The 22,499-nt window shown below is 37.4% G+C and overlaps 1 protein-coding gene and 1 pseudogene across 1 annotated transcript; one reads left to right on the forward strand and one right to left on the reverse strand.

Moving 5' to 3' along the window:
- Positions 1–351: 351 nt before the first annotated feature.
- Positions 352–5,793, reverse strand: LOC107515156 (annotated as a pseudogene).
- Positions 5,794–6,736: 943 nt separating this feature from the next.
- On the forward strand, positions 6,737–21,139 carry LOC107515067 (zinc finger protein 883). Its single transcript, XM_016153409.2, has 8 exons — positions 6,737–6,788; positions 8,754–8,839; positions 13,478–13,603; positions 14,119–14,177; positions 14,803–14,929; positions 18,406–18,498; positions 19,100–19,182; positions 19,691–21,139. Exons 3-8 carry the CDS (start codon positions 13,573–13,575, stop codon positions 21,137–21,139), a joined length of 1,842 nt encoding a protein of 613 aa, XP_016008895.1. The 5' UTR covers positions 6,737–6,788; positions 8,754–8,839; positions 13,478–13,572.
- The last annotated feature ends 1,360 nt before the right edge of the window (positions 21,140–22,499 follow it).

Consider the following 22,499-nt stretch of genomic DNA (forward strand, 5'->3'; position numbering starts at 1 on the left):
TTTAACACCTGATATTTATTAAATTTTACTAGTACTTAATACATACATATTCAATTATCTCATATAGCCCAATATATGGGATATATTCCCAATATCACTATTAAGTGTTTAATATCACTCTACCTATTTCTGTAGATGTCAAACTAAACTCAGAGTTAAGTTAGTTGTTTAATGACAGGTAATAAAACACAAGACAGAAGAATTTAATACAAAGCTATTTGACTTGAAAGCCCATGATTAACTACTTTGCTAGAAGAATTGAATCATGGGAGAGTCAGGATTGCTGGCATACCCAGTATTTCATTTCCTTTGATTCAATCTCAAAGCCCACACTCAGAGCAGATGACAGAATCATGAAAAGGAAAATATTCTAGAGGTGAGTTTTTTTAAGGCTCCCTTCATGTCTCTATTCCTCAGACTGTAGATGAAGGGGTTCATCATGGGAGTAACCACTGTGTCCATTACCAAGGCCATGGCACTCCTCCTGGGGGAGAGAGTAGCTGCAGAACTAATGTAGATTCCAACATAAGTCCCATAGAACGAGGAAATAACAGACAGACTCGCAAGTGGAAAAAGCCTTATACTTTCTACCAGCTGATAGAATTCTCAGAATGGCTGCTAGGAGACAACTTAAGTGTAAGAGAAAATGATCCCCGAGAGGGGACCAATACCCAAAAGGCTAGTCACTAAATACACCAAGATGTAATTGATGAGGGTATCAGAACAGGTGAGTTTAAGGATCTGAATGAGTTCACAGAAGAAGTGTGGGATTATCAAGTCTGTGCAGAAAGACAGATGCAACACCATCAGACTGTGGAGCAAAGCATTCATAATGCTAATGCACAAGGAGAGAAGAACCAGCAAGCCACAGAGGCAGGGGTTCATGATGACCACATAATACAGAGGGTAGCAGATGGCTATGTAACGGTTATAAGCCATGATGGTCAGGAGTAAATTGTCCATACATAAAAACAACATAAAAAAATATACCTGAGTGAGGCAGCCTATGTAGGTGATGGCTTTGTTCTCTGTCTGGATGTTCATCAGCATCTTCGGGACAGTGGTGGAGGTGAAACAGATGTCCACCAAGGACAGGTTGGAGAGGAAGAAGTACATAGGCATGTGCAGGCAGGAGTCTGAGCCAACAACCAGGATGATGAGCAGGTTTCCAAGCACAGTGACGAGGTACATGGTCTGGAACAGCCCAAAGAGATGGGCCTGCATTTCTGGGTCCTCTGAGAGACCCAGGAGGAATTCTGCTGTGCTTGTTTGGTTTTCTGATTCCATGTTGTTGATGAGTCTGCTGAGAAATAGAGACATGAATTATAATGAAACAGACGTAACTCATTTGACAGAAGTCTTTTATCTATGCCTTAAATTCTGGTAATATTTAAATAATTCTCTCTTTTGAGTTCTTCCACTCATTTCTTCCATTGCCAAGTAATTTCTGAGTGACTTCTACATATCATATATTTTTCTAATGCTAATAGTAAAGATGAAAACAAGTACTGTTTTATTTTTTTAGGAACTATCATGCCCATGTGCCATTTTAAAATCTAGGATTAAATTCTAGTGGTTTCCTCATACAGCATCAAACCTGGTTAGATGACTTCATTTTCTCAGAGATTCTTAACTCTGTAGTTTACTCTATACTGACTCTGTTCATAATTGCAAATCTCAGGTAGTGCTGGAAAATGTAATCTCACATTCTCTACTGCCTCTACTGCCTCTACTGTTATTTCTTAGTGATGTAAGAAATAACATCACTAACTCATTTCTTCAAATATTCTATATTTGATAATTAGATCAAATGCCTTTTGGGGACCCATCTATTTTAAAGGAATTGTTTTTGCTGGAAGGGGATTTGTCATTTGTCATCAGCCTTAAAATGAGGGACACTTTAAGAAAAGGTTGAATGAATCTATCGTGTCTTTTGTAGAAATGTCACACAGGGGAAATTCCTGTCTGTCTCTTTAAACAAGAATAGTTAGTGCTTTTTGTAAACAACTGGTTTATTTTCTCCTGTAATTACATGTTACTTTCATTTCTTTGGCTGCTAGGAAGCATATAGCCAGATACTTGGACCATGTCTAGAAACTCAGAAAGAGTCATTTTATAGTATAAAGCTTTGACTGATTTTTCCTTGGTACCCACCTTCCAGGATATGGCCATGTGGCATTTGTTTTGTAATTATCCCACACCCTCTCAGCACTCTTGAGTGCATTACTCTATGCATTTTTGCAGAGAAATCTTCCCAAAGGTGCCAGTGAAGGTGCAGCACAGTCTTGTGGATCATTCCAGGTCCTCACTCTGGCATTCAAGTTCCTCTATCATCCGACCCCTGTAATAATTACATATGGAGTAATGTACTTTCAGCAATTGCCAACTCAAAAACTGACATTCTACATCATGACTGAGTCAAGAAATCTTCAAGAGTGAATAATTCTAAGAGCTTGTGTGCAGATAACCAGGATGACACACTGCTGATGAATATGTGTCATTTCCTGCTCTACTCAAAACTAAAGTATTTCTCTCAGGATATGCACTTTGGAAGGACACAGATTCTTAACAGAAGTGGAGGAGGATGAAATGCGTGGGGTCTTGAGAAAGCAAAGAACATGAGGAAGCATATTTTCCTCTGCCTTCACTTTAGATGGTGTGGGAGAGAACTGCTGAATGAGTCGAGGCGATGCTAATATTCAGATCACCTGACAGTATCACAACCTATACAATGTTTTATGAGGCAAGGGAGGAAAGACATAGTCTATTCATGAAAGAAAAAAAGTTAAACAAAAGTTCAAAGGATATTTGTGCCCTTCAAATGAATAAGATGCTATATGATTGAACAAGAAAAGATTTCAGTGCTAGGGACATAGTAAATACTTTGGAAATAGAAATATTAGTTATGACTATTGCCCTTGTTATTATTTTTATTAATAACAAAATAATTGTTATAGTAGTCTTTATGGAAAATGTCAAGCTTGGTTTAGGATGTTTCTTTTCCCTTTGACTTCCTGATACACAAGTTATTATCTGTTTCAACAGTCAGTACTCTAGAAACATGAATGGAGGTTAATACATGAGGAAAATTTTAAGATGCAAGAAAGGGACTTCATAATTTTCCTGTGTTAAAATGTTAAAGAGTTTCTCAAAAAATTAAAAATTGAATTACCATGTGATCCAGCACTTCTACTTCTGGGTATACATCCAAAAAAATTGAAAGCAAGGTCTCTAAGACGTATTTGTATACCCATATTCATAGCAGCATTATCTACAATAGCCAAAGGTGGAAGCAACCCAAGTGTAACAGGTGAATGTGTAAGCCAAATGTAGAATATGTATACAGTAGAATATTAAATGTCATTCACCTTAAAAGGAAATAAATCCTGACATGTGCTACAACATGGATGAACCTCAAGGACAGTAGGCCCAGTGAAATCAGCCAGTAACTAAAAGACAACAACTGTATGATTCCACTTATAAGAGATACTTAGCATAGTCAAACACAGAAGGGTGATTGTCAAGGGCTGGGATGACAGCAGAATGGGGAGTTAGTCATTTAGTTTTAGAAGATGAAAGGAGTTCTGGGGATGCATGGTGGTGATGGCGGCACAGTGAGAATGCACTTAATGCCCCTGGAATGTCACTTTAAAATGGTTAAAACAGTGAGTTTCTTCTTGAAGTTAAATCTAATTATTTTTCTAAATACATTTTTTAAAAAAAACAGTGCTTAATAACTGTAGGGATTTTGAACAATATAGAAAAGCACAGTGATTTAAAAAAAGACATCCTCAGCTGACCACAGTTGCTAATAACATTGATGTATTTCTTTCTTGTATTTTTTCCTCTACCTTTACATATATTCATAAACACACATCTTCTTTTACAAATCTGTGTCATTCTGGATGTCCAATTTTTTTCAATTACAAATGACATTCAATATTATATTAGTTTTAGGTGTATAGCATAACATTTAGACATTTCTATAACTCAGAGTGATCCTCCAACAAGTCTAGCACACACTTGGCACCATATGTAGTTATTATAATATTCTGGACTAGATTCCCTATGCTGTATTTTACATCCATGTGACTATTTTATAACTGCCAATTTGTACTTGTTAATCCCTTCACCTTTTTCACGTATCCCCAACCTCCCTCGCATCTGGCAGTCACCAGTTTATTATATCTATGAGTCTGTTTCCATTTTGTTTGTTCATTTATTTTGTTTTTTAGATTCCACATATAGATGAAATCATACAGTATTTTCCTTTTTCTGACTTATTTCACTTATCATAATACCCTCTAGGTCCATCCATGTTATTGCAAATGGTGTGATTTCATTTTTTTTATGGCTGGGTAATATTCTATTATTTACATGTATCTTCTTTATCCAGTCATCTATCGATGGGTGTTTAGATTTCTTTCATATCTTGGCTATTGTAAATTATGCTGCAATGAATATAAGGGTGTATATCTTTTTGAATTAGTGTAAAATGGTAAATTTTATGTTACGTATATTTTTTAATGATTAAAAAATAAATTAATTAATAAAAAATGTTAAAGGAACTTTTTCTGACTTGCTTTAGTCATGCTCCTGTATACTCCATGGAGCTTTGGGAAAGCAGCCACACTTCACACTTCATGGTTATTCTTAGAGACGTAGCCCAAACCTTACTTCTGTCCCATCTTTCTCCCTCAGCCAGGAAATCCCTCGGGTTAGGGACTATTTAACACCATTCACAGAGACTCGGATCTTACCTTCTTCTGTTCTCGGTGGGATGATACCCAAGTCCAGTTCAGAAATGATCCAGTGAGTGCTTTCTCCTGGGAGAGTCCAGAGCTTAGATCTTCATCAACCCTGTCCCTTCAGTGTGCTCCAGGAACCCGGAACCTTCCAAAGAGGCCAGAAAGGAATGATTGAGTGGGTCTCTGAGTGTCTACCAATTGTTCTTAGGAACCAAGCGGTAAGGACTACCCATCATAAGCCCCTGAGGGTCAGGGGCAAAAGATAATGAGAATCGCAGAGCTCTCAACACTCAGCCTCCTTGCTCCGCAAACCAGGGGACAACATAACAGACTAGAGACAGAAACTGATACTTCAGTTATTCTCAGGTAAGACAACAATTACTTTAGTACAATGGCTGTCAAACTTTATTGTGCATCAGTCACCCAAAGGGCTGGTTAAAGCACAGATCTCTAGGTCCCACTCAAGAGTGGCTGATTGACTAGATATGGGGTGGGACCCAAAAGTTGGCATTTCTAACAGGGCCCCAGATGGTGCTGATAGTGCTGTGTTGAAGGAAGGGCACCACACTTTGAAAACCACTGATGCAGAAATTTCTGAAGCATGGTGTAGAATCGGCCACATCTGGAGGGAAATCCTTGAACAAGCCTAAGTATTTTTTCTCATCTGTGTACCTACCTTCAAGGAATGCACATTAAAGAAAAAATAAACTATACTGCAGAGTATACACGTTATTCATATGATTTATATTATTATTAATAGGATTTGATGCCTCCCCTAGAAGGGTATGTGTTTGAGGGGGGAGGGGGAAAGGACCACAAGATGAAGGAGAAGGATGAGGAGGGGAGAGAGAGAGAGAACATCCATGGGACACCTGTGAGTTGTGAGGAAAGAGGAACATTTGAAAATTCCTCGAGGACCCCTGATTACATCAAGAAGCAATTTGACTGAGGAGACTGACCTTTGAATCTCAGTGTGTCCTCTGAAGGATAGAATTTAAAACTAGCACTGTGAAGATAGAGCACCACAGGTCCCCTTCTGCCCTTCCTGGGAAATAAAGGGGTGCATCAGAGCAGTCTAGAATCCTTAGAAAATTTTAGAAAGCATCAATTCCTTTGAATAGGGAATCAGTTCTGGCAACTTTAGGTTCAGAAAAAGGGATCAGCAAAGCCAGAAACAATTGCGAATCTAGTGCCAAGAGACTTGGAAATTCGACAAGTAGTTAATGAAAAATCAGAAGTGCCTTTAGACAGCAATTTTCAATCTCGACCCTCAGGTGACACCAGAGTCACCTGGAGAGTTTCCTAAAACACATTGCTGAACCCCACCCCAGAGTTTCAGAAGGTCTAGGTGAGACCTGAGAAACTGCATTTCAAAGAACTTCCCAGATAATGCTAATACTGCTGGCTGGAGGGCTGCATAATATCCAGGTCCCAGTGCAAAATGAAAATGTGAGACCCCTTGGTCAAAAATTTCAGGACAGTGACAACGGAGCATTAAACCAAGAGTGGGGTCCTCTGCAACTGCCCAAGTTGCAAGGCCAGGAACCCAGCTCTGGCTGCTTGTCTGGGGACAACATTCTGAGTACCATTGATTTAGATTTCCTACTTAATTAACCTAGGACTACCTCTAAATGGAAATAATAATAATAATAGTAATAATAATGATGATAATAATAAAGTTGCCTCCTTTTCTCCAGAACTTACAAGAGATTTCTGTATCTTCAGGGTGACCCCACAGATCACAGAGGCTGAGTTTCTCCTTAGAATTTAAATGTTGAAGACAAGTTGGCCCTTGAGAATTTTAGAGAGACAGTCACGTGTAGAGTTTCTCAACAAGACGCATTCTTTAAGTAACAAGATGTCTTCTTTCTGGTCTGGCAGGTGTGGTTGTGTTGATAAGGGACAAGTGGTCTTTTTACATTTTTTTCCCTGGCCCTAGGGGCCTTATCTCCAAAGCTCCTCATTAGTCGAATTGCTCTGTCTTCATTCCAATCCTGCAGCAGAAGAAAGGAAACTGGCTTGCTGATTACCCGAGGGAGGGTAAGTATGAGGCCTCTCCTCTTTCCTGCTCTGTTCTGTTCCAGAGTTAAAGCTAATCGAGGTGCCCAACAGCTCAGACAGTACCCTTTACTTCCCAAACATCAGTCATTCCTGGCGGTCTTCAGGGCTGTTGCCAGTAGTCCCATCAGCTCGACTCTTAATTAATTGGTTCACATTTTTAACTTGGCCCAATCCTGAGCAAGGTTTTTTTTTGTGTGTGTGTATGCTGGTAATATACAGCTAACCCTTGAACAGCTCAGGGGTTAGGGACGCTGATCCCTTGCACAGTCAGAAATCCACTTGTAACCTTTGACTCCCCAAAACTTAACTACTAATAGTCTAATGTTGACCAAAAACCTTACAGATATCAGTCAATGAACACGTATTTCGTATTTATGTGTATTATATTCTGTATTCTTATAATAAAATAACCTAGAAGAAATAACACATTCTTAAGAAAATCATAAGGGAGAGAAATTACATTTACAGTATTATGTGTATTTCTTTTTAAAAATCCAATATGAATTAATCCACCCAGTTCAAAACCTGTGTTGTTCAAGGGTCAACTGTATTTTCTAATACACATTAAAATACGTAGTCTAAAAAAACTCTCTGGATCCCATTTTGGAAATACTAATGATTACATCTCTATGGCTTCTAGATTTTTGCTTTGGGAGCATTTGCTCAGGTGGCCTCCTCCGACGCTCGCCCTAGGCAAGGGTTCTTGGTTTGGGGCTCTCTCAGAGGTGCTTTAGTCATCGATGGCACTCACTACAGTTATCCTGAGATCCAGGACTTTGATATTATTTTATGAAAGCCTACTTCACTCTCTAAACTACAACTCCAAGAGAATAAGGACTTAGTTTTGCTCGCCATGGCTTAATGTGGACCCAAACAGGAGCTCCAATCCCACTCACTAACTAAAGGAATTCTCTATTATTTAAGCTCCCCAAGCTTATTCATGTCTTAAGGCCTATGTACCAGCAATTCTGGCATTTCTCTCTTGAAGCCTCTTCCAGATCTTTCCATAGTTGGCCCTTGTAATTCAGGCTTTCAAATTAAAGAAAAAGCCACTTCAAATATTAGTAAAATAAAGACTTAATATTAAGAGAGACTATTGAAACAGGAAGACGCACAAAGTATAGGACAGAATAAGGAAGGGTTGGGTGAACAAAGTTTAAAAATTCAGAGGCAGGTGGCTGGGGAAAGAGGGAAGAGCATACTAAAAACTGCTACGTTGGTGGACATGTGTCTTAAAGCTTAACAAACTATAGTCAATATTGCAATAACAAGGAAGATAAGGCCAGAAATGTTTTGTTTGTTGTCAGGCACATGGGGAAGAGGGAGGGATCTGGGCTTGAGCAAACAGGTTATAGTGCTGATAGTTCACATAAAAATCTGGGCCTCGCTGTCCTCGTCAGTTCAGAATATGTCAAGAATAAAATTCGATCAGCCTTGTCAAAGTCTCAGCTGGAGCATTAGCTCCTGAAAGAGTAACCGTGTTCAACTACCACCAGTCATTCATTATGCTATTACTGTTTACTTTCCTTCCAGCATTTACCATCTGCTCAAGCTTTCTTACTTATTTGATCTTTCTATATATAATGTGTTGTTTCTTTTACATTACTAATATTTAGAATAGTGCATGGTATACAGAAGGTGCTCAATAAATATTTATTCAATCAATAAATAATAATTACCCTGAAAAGAGATGCAACATTTTGACTTTCATAGGCCGTGAACTACTCTGCTGAAGTTTCTGAACACCTGTATCTTTCTGGATAAATAGGAAATATCAAATAAGTGGAATTAGAGTTAACAAGGCATATTCTTTGGTTTATCAATAATCCTATATAAAGTTCACTGTGTAAATCTAATCAAGGAGAACAGGGAGTGTCTTTTAATCCTTTAGTCCTTTTTTTTGTGTCACTGTATGAAAGTCGTTGACTTCACTCATTTCTCCAGCCTGAAAGCAGCTGTAGCTGACAAGGGTGAACATTGGCCTGGCCCAGACCCTTACCTCACTGAACTATGGATTTTGGTGAGTTTTGGTGAGTAACAAATAGAACTCATGGAAGGGGTTTCCCACTGCCCTTTGCTTTGTGAGAGAAACTTTAATCTGCAGAACATTTGATCTTGGCTTGGGGACACCAGGTTGGGTTTTGAGGTTGAGATATCTTGCGAAATGAAAATTTTCAGTTTTTTATGTTGGGTTAGTTTTGTTCATGGGGTATCAGGATAGGCAATTGATCATCTTTTAATTACGAGTTCTACTATTAAGGTAGCTTTGTTCTTTTCAAATGAGCTCAGCTCAAGTTATCAACCTCCAATGCTTGCAAGTCGAGAGATTCTTTAAAAAGCGATGTAAACTTTATTAAGCTATTACCTGAAATTAGAGTTGGATTGACCCCATGAAATGAGTTCTGACCTAGCATTGTGTTATTACTATTTGTTCAGTTCCACTGATACAATGGCAAGCAAAATATTTAAGGGTCAGGCTTCCTGGAGTTTGCAGTCCAGCCATTAAACCTAATTGTAAATGATAGCTGGTTGTGAATTATTTTAAATGAGCACATGTCAGAGGAAGAATGACCTATGGATTTACAAAACCTCTTAGAAAGAAAAGATATTAAAGCCACAACCTTAGAAATGACTAGGTTACAGCCAGGCCTTAGGCTGGGCTGTGGTGGGGCTCGGATTGGAGAATGGGTGGAGAGCATTTTAGCTGGAGGGCTCTGCACATGCAAAATCCCGGATCCACCTAAGAGGGTGGAGTATACCAGGAATTAAGCAAGACAAGACAGGGCTGAAAAAGAAGAATGAAGGTGAATTAAGACTGCAGGAGTCCTGCCCAGATAACTTGGAGCCATGAGAACAAGTGAAGGGCTTAATTCTAAGGCTGGAGGTAAGCAGGGGTGTCGCATAATTAGATCAGAGTGTAGAGGACCTAACTGCTTGGTGAAGATGGAGTGTGGGAAGGACAAGCTTGACTGAACGGAGAAAAGATTTAAGGATTAGTAGTAGGATTTAGGAATGAGTTACGGTAATCTAGATTCTTTTTTTAATTTTATTTTAAATTTTAAGAAGTTAAACATTTATACAATCCATGCAGTGATCCCCTGATTACTCTAGCACCCATCTGGCACTACACACAGCCATTACAATATTATTGATTATATTCCCTACACTAAATTCTAAATCCCCATGATTATTTTGTAACTACTAATTCATACTTTATTGCTTCACTTTTTTCACCCAGCCTCCCAATCCCCCTCCCCTCTGGTAATCACCAGTTCCTTGTCTGTATCTGTAAGTCTGTTTTGGTTGGTTTGTTTCTTTTGTTCCTTAGATTCTGCATATAAGTGAAATCATATGGTATTTATCTTTGTGTGACTTATTTTACTTAGCATAATACCTTCTAGGTCCATCCGAGTCATTGCAAATGGTAAGATTTTATTTTTTTTAAATGACCGAGTGATATTCTATTGTGTATATGTGTGTGTGTGTGTGTATGTATGTGTGTGTGTATATATATATATACCATAACTTCTTTATCCAATCATCTATTGATAGGCACTCAGGTTGCTTCCATATCTTGACTATTGTGAATAGCACTGCCGTGAACGTAGGGGTACATAGATCTTTACGAACTAGTGTTTCGATTTTCTTTGGACAAATACCCAGGAGTGCATTTGCTGGGGCAAAAGATGGTTCTATTTTTAATTTTTTGAGGAATTCTGAACTGTTTAACAGAGTGGCTGTACCAATTTGCCACCCCACCAGCAGGGTATCAGGGTTCCCTTTTCTCCACATCCTTGCCAACATTTGTTATTTGAGGTATTCTAGATTTTTTATTTTTTTAATATAGATTCTTGATGGATGCAATGTAGAACCAAGGGATAATTTGGGGGACAGATGGAAGGTAGAGTCAATACTTTTCATAACCCAGAATGTTGGACACTTACCATATGGCTAGTGCTAGTAACTGGGTATAGGGTTTTAATAAGAAAATACCATACTCTTATACTTTTGGACATTTCAGCCTAGAGGGAGAGAAAGAATATAAGTAAAAATTACAAATCATGACAAGGGCTACATAGGAATAATAAGAAAGCTCTTTGGCTGAAAAATAAGAGGAAACTGGCTTTATATTGGATGTGGGACTCATGATGGTGATTCTGAGGAAACGACATTTAAATGGAAAGAAAATAGCAGCAGAATTATCCATGTGTGGCAGGGGATGGGGAAGAGTTCAATAATAAGGGAAATTTTCTCTGGAGAAAGCACTATTGAAAGATTGATTGGACTTGGGTGTTGAGAGAGAAGGGCATGGCTTTAATTAGTCTGAGTTATAATTGATTGCTGTATGTTAGGGTGTTAGAGCCTATGGAAAAATGATTTTGGGTTTCAGATGATTGATGCTGCCTTTAGGGGTGGGGGGCAATATGAGCCTGTATTTTAAAATTTCAATTGCTGTGTGGGCTGAGGGAGAAGGTAAAGAATTCTGTTAGGTTTTGATTGATTCCAGCCCACCAGAGGGGAGAAGTGCTTGTCAAGTGATTCAGTCTCAGTTTCAATTAATTACAGCTGTTGGGGTGGGGTGAAGGGCGTTACCAATGATCCTTTTGGCCTGCTTTGAATACCCAGGGCACTAATTACCCTTAATGAGAGTGCAAACATTTGAAGTAAAACAGTTTTTTGGAAGAGGTGGTAAGTCCAGTCTTTAAGTTTTATCAGAGGTGCCTATGGAGATTTTAGATGTGGCCATAGTTGAAAGACAACTGAATATATGATTTTAAGTTTAAATTTGAGATGCCAAACTGGAGATTTGGGTGTTATGTGCAATGGAAATTAAGTTCAAGGGAACGGATAGATATAACGTGCACAGAGTAGGGTGAGAAATAGGGTTGAGGACTGACTGAGCCTTGATGGCAGTTAACGGTGGGAGGAGAACTTGCCAAGGACCCTGCAGGAAAATGGACAGAGAAGGAGATTACAGTCACAAAAGCCCAGGAAAGAGAATAATTTACATGAGAGAGTAGTAATAGAATTTTTCTGAGGGACCAACTAAGTTGAAGACAAATACATTCTCAGGATTAATTCTCATTCTCTTAAATCTTTGGCAATCTTGGCAGTAAAGTGGTGAAGTGGAAACCAGGTTGCTGTGTATTCAGGGAGGTGAGGAAACCAGGAGAGTGTGAGGGCAGGTTGCTCTTTCAAAAAAATTGATGGTAAAGAGGAAGAGAGATTGAGCAGTAACTGGAGGGCCAGATGGGGCCTAAAGCATGCATTTATTTCAAGATGGGAGATATTTGATTATGTTTTGATGTTAAAGGTATGAATGCAGTGGAGTAGAAGTTGCTGACGATGGGAAAGAAGAACCAAGGAATAATCAGTAAAACAAGCTTTTGGAGAAGATAGGAGATTAGACCAGCGGTTCTTAATGGGAGCAATTTTGCCCATTAGGGGACATTTGGCAATACCTGGAGACATTTATTTCACTGACATCTGGTTGGGGGAGTCCAGGGATGCTAACAATGCATATCCAGCCCCAAATATCAGTAGTGCAAAGAATGGGAAACACTGCCCTAGCAAATTAGGAGATATGGGCTTAGATAAGAAGGCAGACATCTCTTTGTTTACCAAGTGAAAGAAAAAAGAAACCATGATATTTTGGGACTACTTTTGAAGCAGAGGCAAGAAGAGGAGAAATACTTATTGTTACTATTTCTCCAGGTAGATTTAAGGCCATTTGTACCTGAAGAGGGAAAATTGAGACAGTGTGAGAGTCAAAATCCTAGAGAAATTGTGAAAAGATCTTTGGACAACTAAGAGATTAAATTGCTCGTTGGTCTTTTCCTTAAGTGTTGAGGGTCCATTTAGAGTAGGTGAACTTGAATTTTTAGTGCTTCCCATATGACTCGTTGGGTAGGAATTACCCAGGCAGGATATAGACAGATGGTTGTAATTATCCAGGGCAGGTGTTATAATAGGACAGAGAGAGAAGAACTTAAGGTTTTAGAAAATAATGAAGTGATAGGCCACGGCATTTCATATGTTGTACCAAGAAAACGAGGATTCTAAATAGCACTATAGTGGAAGGGTAAATATCTTGGAAGTTTCCATGAGGTAGGATAGCAAATAAAATCAATACAGGCTAACAATGAACAGGGTAGGATTACAGCTATGATGTTCAGAGAGAAAGATGTCTGACTTTATGCCTTGGAGAGGGCAAGAGTTTCAAAAGATGATAATTTCAAGGTATATGGCCAATATAAGGAAGCCATAAACATGCTCTAGTTTATGCTCAAGACCATAGAATCATCTTGAATCAAGGCAGGGTTGGGAGTCAAAATAAAAAATGGGAGTCAGGTGCCAATGACTGATGTGACAGGTCTATCTATATGTTGGTGCTAGTGCAAATGAGAAGCTAATGAAGTGCCTCAGTGGGGTTGGGACTTTTGATAAGTGGTAGGTAATGTGGTTTGATAAGGTGGTGAGTACACATTAAGGATGGAGAAGATCAGGAACACCCACCATATTGTTTTGATAAGTAAAGCAAAGACCCAAGATCAAAGACCACTTGAATCTGAAAGGAATGCATACTGGATGCACTGTAATGGAGTTATCTTTCAGTGCAAAGGAGAAATAGAAATACTGTGAATTCTCTTGTTAACATTTCATTTCAGAGCCCTGCCTGGAGTGGTCCACAGAAGCAAAAAAAAGAGGAGCATCCTGGTTCTCCTGGTTGCTGACTGGGCATATTAACTCACAGACTTGCAAAATGGCAGCCGCACATCTGTCCACTATATTTGGTAAGTTTCTAGGGTGGATGCATTTCACCAGTATTGAGTGGTCTCTCCACTTTAGAGTCACTGCAAAGGAAGGGAGCTGAGCAGCCACAGAGGAGGACTGTGAAGGAGGGACTGAAATGAGAAGAGGCGGATAAAGTTTGTCCATGACTGATCAATGCCCTTTGGGACTTTGGAGGAAGAGCATATGTGCATGCTGGGGAGGTAGAAAAAAATTTAGGGGATGAGAAATTTATCCTATCCATTTGTATTATAAACTTGGGAAAGATAACACTCTACCTTTAAAAATTTCAATTTCTTTGCCTAAGAAAATTAGACTATACACCCACTTCTTATGGGCAGCAAGGCACCCTATTTTCTGGCTCTAGGTGAGACAGGTCGCTCTCACTAATATGCTTTGTGTTCATGTGTATGTGTGATGCAATTGATGTGGAGCAATCTCTAGGCTGGTGAGTGCTGTAATTTTGGATGTGCCTAGACCCTCACATCACTCTCTTCTCTGGCTCTGTCTGTTCTAGATCCTGCCTCCGCCCATGAGAGGATCACAGAGATAAGAAACTTCCCCTCTGGGTTGCAGGTGAGCCAAGAATATTTTTTTCTCCTAAAATACATTTCTGTCCTTGGGTGAATGCATCTCCTCCCAGTACTCGAGCCTCACAACCCAACTTGCATCTCAGGACTTCTGATGGTAGTTCAGGGACTTCTAACAAAATTCTCCCACTACCCTACCGTTTATGATTTTTTTTTCAGGCATTCCTCCTGCTGGGTGCTATTAGAGAAAGTAAAAGAAGGATATAAGACTATCTTAGCCTCAAAAAATATGGGGTCACTCTGTGTTCATGTGGGAAATAATTTTTTCATGGAGCAATTGTTTCCTGCTTGCAGCGTGTTAAGGTCTGTGTCTGCCCATGCAGATAAAGATTAAGACTGTAAAAGCTCTCAGGCTATGAGTGAAGAGATATATCTCATCATCTGTTAGAGATGCCTTAAATTCTTGAGACTAGGTGAGATTACTTAAGGAGTATGAATAGAAAAGGAAAGATTCTGAGAACTGGGTCCTGGATTAAATGAAGAGAGTGCTCAGAATTTTGAAATTGCTATGAAACCAGTCTTTTGTTCCCAGTGCTGTCACCCATGATGCTCTCCCCAAGAACATTGGTGGGGTTGGTTGATAGTTGAGACAGAATGTGTTGATATTTTAGAACTCAATAACCTTTGAGGATGTGAGCATAAACTTCACCCAGGAGGAGTGGGCACTGCTGAATTCATCTCAGAGAAAACTGTACAGAGACGTGATGCTGGAGAACTATAGAAACTTGGCTTCACTGGGTAAGAATGTGCACGATCCCTTCATTTGTTGATTTCTAGCGTGAGTAAGCCCCAATCACCCATGGTATAGACTGTAGATTTCTTGCAGGTTTTTAGATTTTTACTTTTAAGAAAATAAGCTGGATTTAGAATTAATTTACATACCACATTTTAACCATTTAATGTGTTCCAAAGAATTTTTTTAGTATATTCACAGTTGTGCAACCATCACCACTATCTAATTATGGCACATTTTCATTGCCCTGCCTTCAGGGCATTTCAGTCCTCCTTGCCTATAGCCACTGGCAACAACTAATCTACTTTCCACATCTGTAGATTTGCCTGGATTGAGAATTTCACATTAACGAATCATACCACATGTAGTCTTTTTTGACTAGCCCCTTTCATTTTGCATATTTTCAAGGTTAATTCATGGTACGGCATTTATCAATATTTATTTTCTATTTGTTGCTGAATAATGTTCCCTTGTATATAGATATACCACATTTTACCATTCATCAGTTGATGGCCATTGGATTTTTGACACGTGTTGTTATGAATAATGCTTCTACAAATGTTCATGCACAATGTTTTTGAGGGTAAGACAGTTGTGTAGATATGTTTTCACTTATATTGGGTATCTGCCTAGGTGTGAAATTAGTCGGTCATTTGGTAACTCTATGCTTTTTTTTAAGAACTGTCCAACTGTTTTCTAAACTGGCTGTATCAATTTATATTCCCATTAGCAATGTTTAAAGGTTCTAAAGTCTCCACATTGTTACCAGGACTTATTATCGGTCTCTGATTATAGCTATCCTAGTGGTTGCAAAATGCTATCTCATCACGGTTTTGATTTGTGCTTTCCTCATAACTAATGATCTCAAGTATAGTTTAATGTTTATTGGTCATTTGTATTTCTTCTTTGAAGAAATGCACATTTGAGCCCTTTGCCCATTTAATATTTGGATTTTTTTTTATTGATTTGTGAGTGTTCTTTATATATTAGGGGTATGAATCCCTTGTCAGATACGTGATTAGTAAATATTTTCTCTCATTCTGTGTAGTCTTTTCACTTTCCTGATGGTTTCATTTGCAGCAGAAAAGTTTTTAATTTTGATAAAGTCCAACTTTATTTTTCCTGGGCTCAGTTCTATTCCAGTGGTTTGTATGTTTATCCTTATGCCAATATCATGCTGTCAATTACTGTAGCTTTACAGTAAGTTTTGAAATTGAGAGTATGATATCTCCAACTTTGTTTCACCTTTTCAAGAATGTTTTGACTATTCTGGATCCCTTGCATTTTTATGAATTTTAGGGTTAGTTTGTCAATTTCTGCAAAGAATCCAGGTGGAATTTATTTGTTTGTTTGTTTGATTGTAGTTTTATAGTTTTGTTTTTATTATGGTGACATTGGTTAATGAAATCCAGTAAGTTTCAGGGGTACAATTCAACATTAAGGCATATATGTACATTGCACTGTGTGGTCACCGTCCATAGTTAGATTTCCTTCTGTTACCATGTATTTGACCCCTTTTACTCCATCGCCCTCTTCTCTCTCCCCTCCCTCCCACCTTCTCTTTACCACTAGTCTATTTCTATGTCCATGAGTCTCTGCTTGTTTGTCCTGTTCATTTATTCCAGGTGGGATTTTAATAAAGGTCACAATGAATCTGTAGATCAATCTGAGGGGCATTGTCATTTTAGCAATATATATAATTTTTCAATCCATGAACATAGGATGTCCTGCCATTTATTGAGGTCTTTAAATTCTGTCAACAATGTTTTACAGTTCTAAGTGTCTAAGTTTTATATGTCTTTTGTTAAATTCATTTCTAAGTATTTTCTTTTTGATGCTATTGTCAATGAAATTGTTTTCCGGATTTTATTTTCACTATGTTCATTGCTAGTGTATAGAAATACAATTGATATATTGTGTATGATCTTATGTCTTGCAACCTTGTTGAACTTATTTATTAGTTCTAATAGGTTTTTCAGTTGCTTCATATTTTCTATTTATAAGCACATGACACCTGTAAATAGAGATAGTTTTTTTCTTTTAAAACTGAATGCCTTTTATTTATTTTTTCCTTGCCCAATTGCCCTGGCTAGAGCCCTCAGAGTAATGTTGACTAGAAAGTAGCCATAGTGGACATTCTTTTATTGTTCTTAATCTTTTTGTCTTTGTCTATTAAGTATATCTATAATAGGTAATTTTAAATCCTCATTTACTTATCTGGGTCCCTTAAGGGACATTGGCTGCTTCTCCCTATCATATGATGTATATTTTCCTGTATATTTGCATATCTCATTTGTTGTTATTGTTCTTGAAACCTGGACATTTAGATAATTTACCAACTCTAGTATTGGATCCATCTGCCATGAAGATTTGTTTTCTTGTTGGTACTTATTTGTTTGTGAATGCAGATAAATTCTGTATTCCTTGCAGTATGCAGCTACAGTTTCTTGGTAGCTTTCCATTTTAAGTACTTATTTTTATTTTTAAGCCTCCCTTCTTAGTGGTATATATTGGTCATTATAGTTTAGTCTGCCAATCATTGGTTAAAAGATTTTTTTAAATGCTTTCCCTATATCTTTTCCACTCTTTGCCAAAGGGATCTATGTGAGAAGTCATGCCCTTAAGCTTCAGACAACTTATAAGATAGGCTTAGCTTGTATTTCTTCCTTGAACTGGGTCTTAAAAGTTTACTAACTGTGACTTGAGATTTATCATTTTCTACATATTTCTTGTATGTGCATAGCCTCACTCATGCATACAGTCTTTTAGATCCCCATAAACTTGATGGAGCTTTTAAATTTTTTCTGTTGTTGCCTAGTTTTTCTTTCAAATTCCCAGCCAGTCTCTTGTTTTCCCCAAGTGAAATCACAGCCTTAAGTATCTTACTGGCCTGTTGCTATTGTTTTAATAACACCTTGTGGATAAGAGCTTTTTTTTTCTGAGTAAAATCAAACAGGTACAACCCTGAGAAGAGAGATTTTCTAGGAAGCTGCAAGTTAAAAAACAAACAAACAAACAAACAAACCATGTCCTAGGGATAGTCCTTTTTTTTTTTTTTTTTTAAACCATCACTCTGTCAACTGCAAGGCTCCTAGCTTTTGGCTATTATGCTCTGGAGTTGGGGAGAAGGGATAAGAATAATTTCAAGTTAAAATGTTCTCTTACCAAGGTTCAGAATTTCTTTTAGATAGATAATTTTCAATTTGTTCTGTGGATTTGGTTAATCTATAGAGTTCTGTAGTACTTGATTCTAGCTGTTTTGCTCCTTTGTTGTTTTAGTGGGAGGACAAGTTAACCAGGGTCCTCATTCTATCATTCTGGAAGTCAATCTCTCAAGTGCTTTTACTTTTGCTTTTGTCCATTAGAAATTTGTCATAATAATTTTTGCTGCTCCTAAAGTCACACTTGTGGATCTTCAGAACCTCAAAAGGCCAAGTTCTTGCAGTTTGATGGTCCTCATACGTATTGTTTTCCATTTTAGGGCATCAATTCAGCAAACCCGCTTTGATCACCAAGATGGAGCAGGAAGATGAAATGGAGACAGTAGAGAGAATTCACCAAGATATTTGTTCAGGTGACTACCAGGCATATATGAATGTTTCACCTACCAGATCTGGTCGGAGTAAGCAAAAGTTACATTATGAAATGTCAATCAGGAAATTTAAAAAATATCCTTTTAGTTTAAGGAGAAAGCAGAAATCATTTGATGTAAGCTTCCTTATGTAGTTTTAATTTTCTCCAATCTTGCACTTTTTACCTATCATTTCATACTCTGTGCTCTGAAAGATATGTCTTGCTCCTTAAAATTAACATTTGGAATAATTGTCTAATTCTTCCCATTTTGCATATATAATAATAACCTTTTCCTGTCAACATAATTTTCAATTATAGAACCATTTTTAGTAAATTACATAAAAATTCTAAACCAATTAAGTATCATTCTTTTAATTATGAACATGTTTTTCTTTCATATTGTCTTTCTAAGTTTGGGCTCAATATTTTAAAAGAAATCCACATAAGCTTTACTTTTTTGTCATCATCTTCCAATATTTCCTAATCTAGCAATTTGAGGTTATGTTTCCCATTTGTTAAAGACAGGTTTTGAGCTTTACTGCTTTTATCAACATATTGTCACCATGTCTTTTACAAAACTTACTTTCTCCCAATTTATTCAGATGAAATAATTCTCCTGAAAACCAAACAATTACAACATAAACAAGATTTTTTGAAGAAAGAAACACTTCATGGCAAGAAGAAGGTAAGATTCACATGCAACAATTTCTTATACTGCACATTAGAAGCCAGAACTCCATGTGATAGAAAAGGAGTATAAGAACTAGAGGATAATTTGAGGCAATTTACTCACACTTGTTTCACCAAAAGAAAGCAGGTTTTCTAAATGTTATTAACTTGGAAAGAAACTCACAACCAAGCATCAAAAATGGTTACAGAGGATCCCCAAAGTAAATATTTTCATAATGGAGATTAGATATTAAACATTTAAAATATAATCCACTCTAACGCAATTACATGTTAAAACTACTGAAGAGACCCCGATGGAACCATCTGGTATAGCATTCAGCTTACTCAATTAAGCTGATAAACTTACAGCAGTTAGAAATTATGTATTCACTAAGAAAATGTTAAAGAAATTCTAATGTCAATAAATTGCTTGTTAGACATGTTAGAATTTATGTGGGGAGAGATTCTCAATCAATATGTTGAATATAGTGTCTTGTGATCATAACTCACATTTTAATCAACAGGTGCAAACTAATGAAGATGAACTCATCGAAGGGCATGAAACTATTAAAGCCTTGAGCAAGAAATCTAGCATTACTAAGAATAAGAGAATTCATCCTGGAGAGGAACCCCATCAATTCCTTGAATCTGGAAAAGCCCTCAGAGACTGTTCACTTCTTAAGCCACGTGAGAGAATACTTCCTGGGAGAAAATCTCGTGCATGTAAAAAAGATGAAAATGTCTTAATCAGGAGCTCTTACTTAGCTGTACACAAGAGACAACACAAAAAAAACAAATCCTATGAATGCAGTGACTGTGGGAAAGTTTTAAGTTCAATCTTATACCTTAAGAAGCATGAAAAAACTCACATGAGAGAGAAATCTTTTGAATGTAGTCAGTGTGGTAAATTATTACAAAGCCGCTCATCTGTTAAGTTGCACATGAGAACCCACACTGGAGAAAAACCTTTCAAGTGTAATCAGTGCGGGAAAGCATACAGCTCAAGTTCTTACCTTACACGACACAAAAGAATTCATACCGGGGAGAAGCCCTATGAATGCCGCGACTGTGGAAAAACCTTCAGAGATAGCTCACTTCTCACACAACATAAAGGAATTCATTTAAGAGAAAAACCCTACAAATGTAATCAATGCAGCCAATCATTCACTAGGAGATCTAGGCTTACTATGCACAAGATAATACATACTGGAGAGAAACCCTATGCATGTAATGACTGTGGGAAAACCTTTAGTATTTTTGCATACCTTACAAGACATAAGGGAATTCACACTAGAGAGAAATCCATTGAATGTAGCCACTGTGGAAAAGTACTAAGTAGTCAGTCATCCCTTAAGACACACTTGCGGATACATACTGGAGAGAAACCCTACAAGTGCGACCAGTGTGGGAAAACTTTTAGGATGAGCTCTAATCTTATCGTGCACAAAAAAACTCATACTGGAGAGAAACCCTATAAGTGCAGTGACTGTGGGAAATCCTTTAGGGATCGCTCATGCCTTAAAGAACATGTGAGAATTCACACTGGAGAAAAACCCTTTACATGTAATGAATGTGGAAAAGCCTTCAGAGTAAAATCTTTCCTCATTTTGCATGAGAAAATACACACAAGAATGAAACAATATGAATGTAAGGAATGTGGGAAAGTCTTCAGTGGTTTCTTATCTCATAGGAGACATATGAAAAATCATACCAAGGAAAAGAAACCTTTTAAGTGTAGTGAGTGTGGAAAAGCCTTTAGGAGGCATGTATCTCTTACAATACACATAAGAACTCACACAGGAGAGAAACCCTATGAGTGTAATCAATGTGGGAAAACCTTTAGTGTGAGATGTAATCTTACTGTGCACAAAAGAGTACATACTGGAGAAAAACCATATCAATGCAATGTCTGTGGCCATGGTTTCAGTAAACTCTTATACCTCCGGTGTCATGAGAGAACTCATAATGAATAAAATTTCTAGTGACATTCATATGGAATAGCATTTATTGAACTCTCAGTCTTCAAGACATACAAGCAAATGCTAACTGAAGTGAAAAATGGTGTGAAAAGAATGTGAGAAAGTCCTAAGGTGAGCTCAGGGAGAACAGAAACCTGTGGAGCAGCAGAAGGACAAAAACTCACTTGATCTTGATTTTCAGTATGAATACAGACCTTCAAAGTGCAGCCTCATCATTTTTTATTTCCTTAAAAAATAAAAGTAATAATGATAAATTAATTAAAAGAATGCGAGAAAGCCTCTGAATAACACGTATGTGGGAGAAACCTCAGTTATGCAATGACCATGAGAAATCCTGTATTCATTCTTCATCCCTGACAAGAAAAACTTTTAGTATCTAAGACTTGTTATTTGAGAAAAATGAACACCTAATGTATTAAGTTACTATGTTTTCAATAAGTGTGTTTGTATGTGTGTGTGTGGTGGTGGCGGGAGGAAGGTTTCTTTTACTCCCAACTGACTGCAATTACGAACCAAAATAATCTATGGCATGTCAGTTTTTAAAATTTAATATAGTAAAAATGTTATTTGGTATAGGAATGTGTTTAATAGATGTTTACCTATTAGATAAAGCTTTTAGAATATTATTCAGCTGTATAAAATGAAATTTTACCATTTGTGACAAGATAGATAAAACTAGAGGGTATTTTGCTAAGTAAGTCAGAAGACAAAGACAAATACCATATGATTTCACTTATATGTGGAATCTGAGGAACAAAATGAACAAACAATGAAAATGGACTCAGATGCAGAGAAAAAACTGGTGACTGCCAGATAGGAGTAGGGGTTTAGGTGGCTGGGTGAAAAATGTGAAGAGATTAAGAATTATAAATTGGTAGTTATGAAATAGTCATGGGATTGTAAAGTACAGCATAGGGAATATATTCAATAATAATTGTAACAACTATAGCACCAGGTGAGTACTAGACTAATTGGGGGTATAACTTTGTAAATTATAAATGTCTAACCACTATGCTGTATGCCTAAAACTAATACAAAATAATGTCAATTCTAATTGAAAAATAAAAATAAGAACTTTTAAATTATGTTTATAAATCATCTATATAAACTTCATGTCTCTTGATCTACTATTTCCTGACACATGGTCCATAATGAATCCTCCTACAAAAATTATTCATGGTTAAATTCTTGAGATTCTGAACTTACGACACACTTCATTGTTTACATTTATCATGTACAGAAATGTATAACTCCATGAAGTTTTACAAGATAAAAAAATAACTATTGACTACCACAAACACTGGTCAAAGTAGATTATCAGTACCCAAGAACTATCCTTTAATTCTTTAAATCA

Source organism: Rousettus aegyptiacus, unplaced genomic scaffold (assembly GCF_014176215.1).
Source record: "Rousettus aegyptiacus isolate mRouAeg1 unplaced genomic scaffold, mRouAeg1.p scaffold_m13_p_16, whole genome shotgun sequence".
Lineage (NCBI taxonomy): Eukaryota > Metazoa > Chordata > Mammalia > Chiroptera > Pteropodidae > Rousettus > Rousettus aegyptiacus.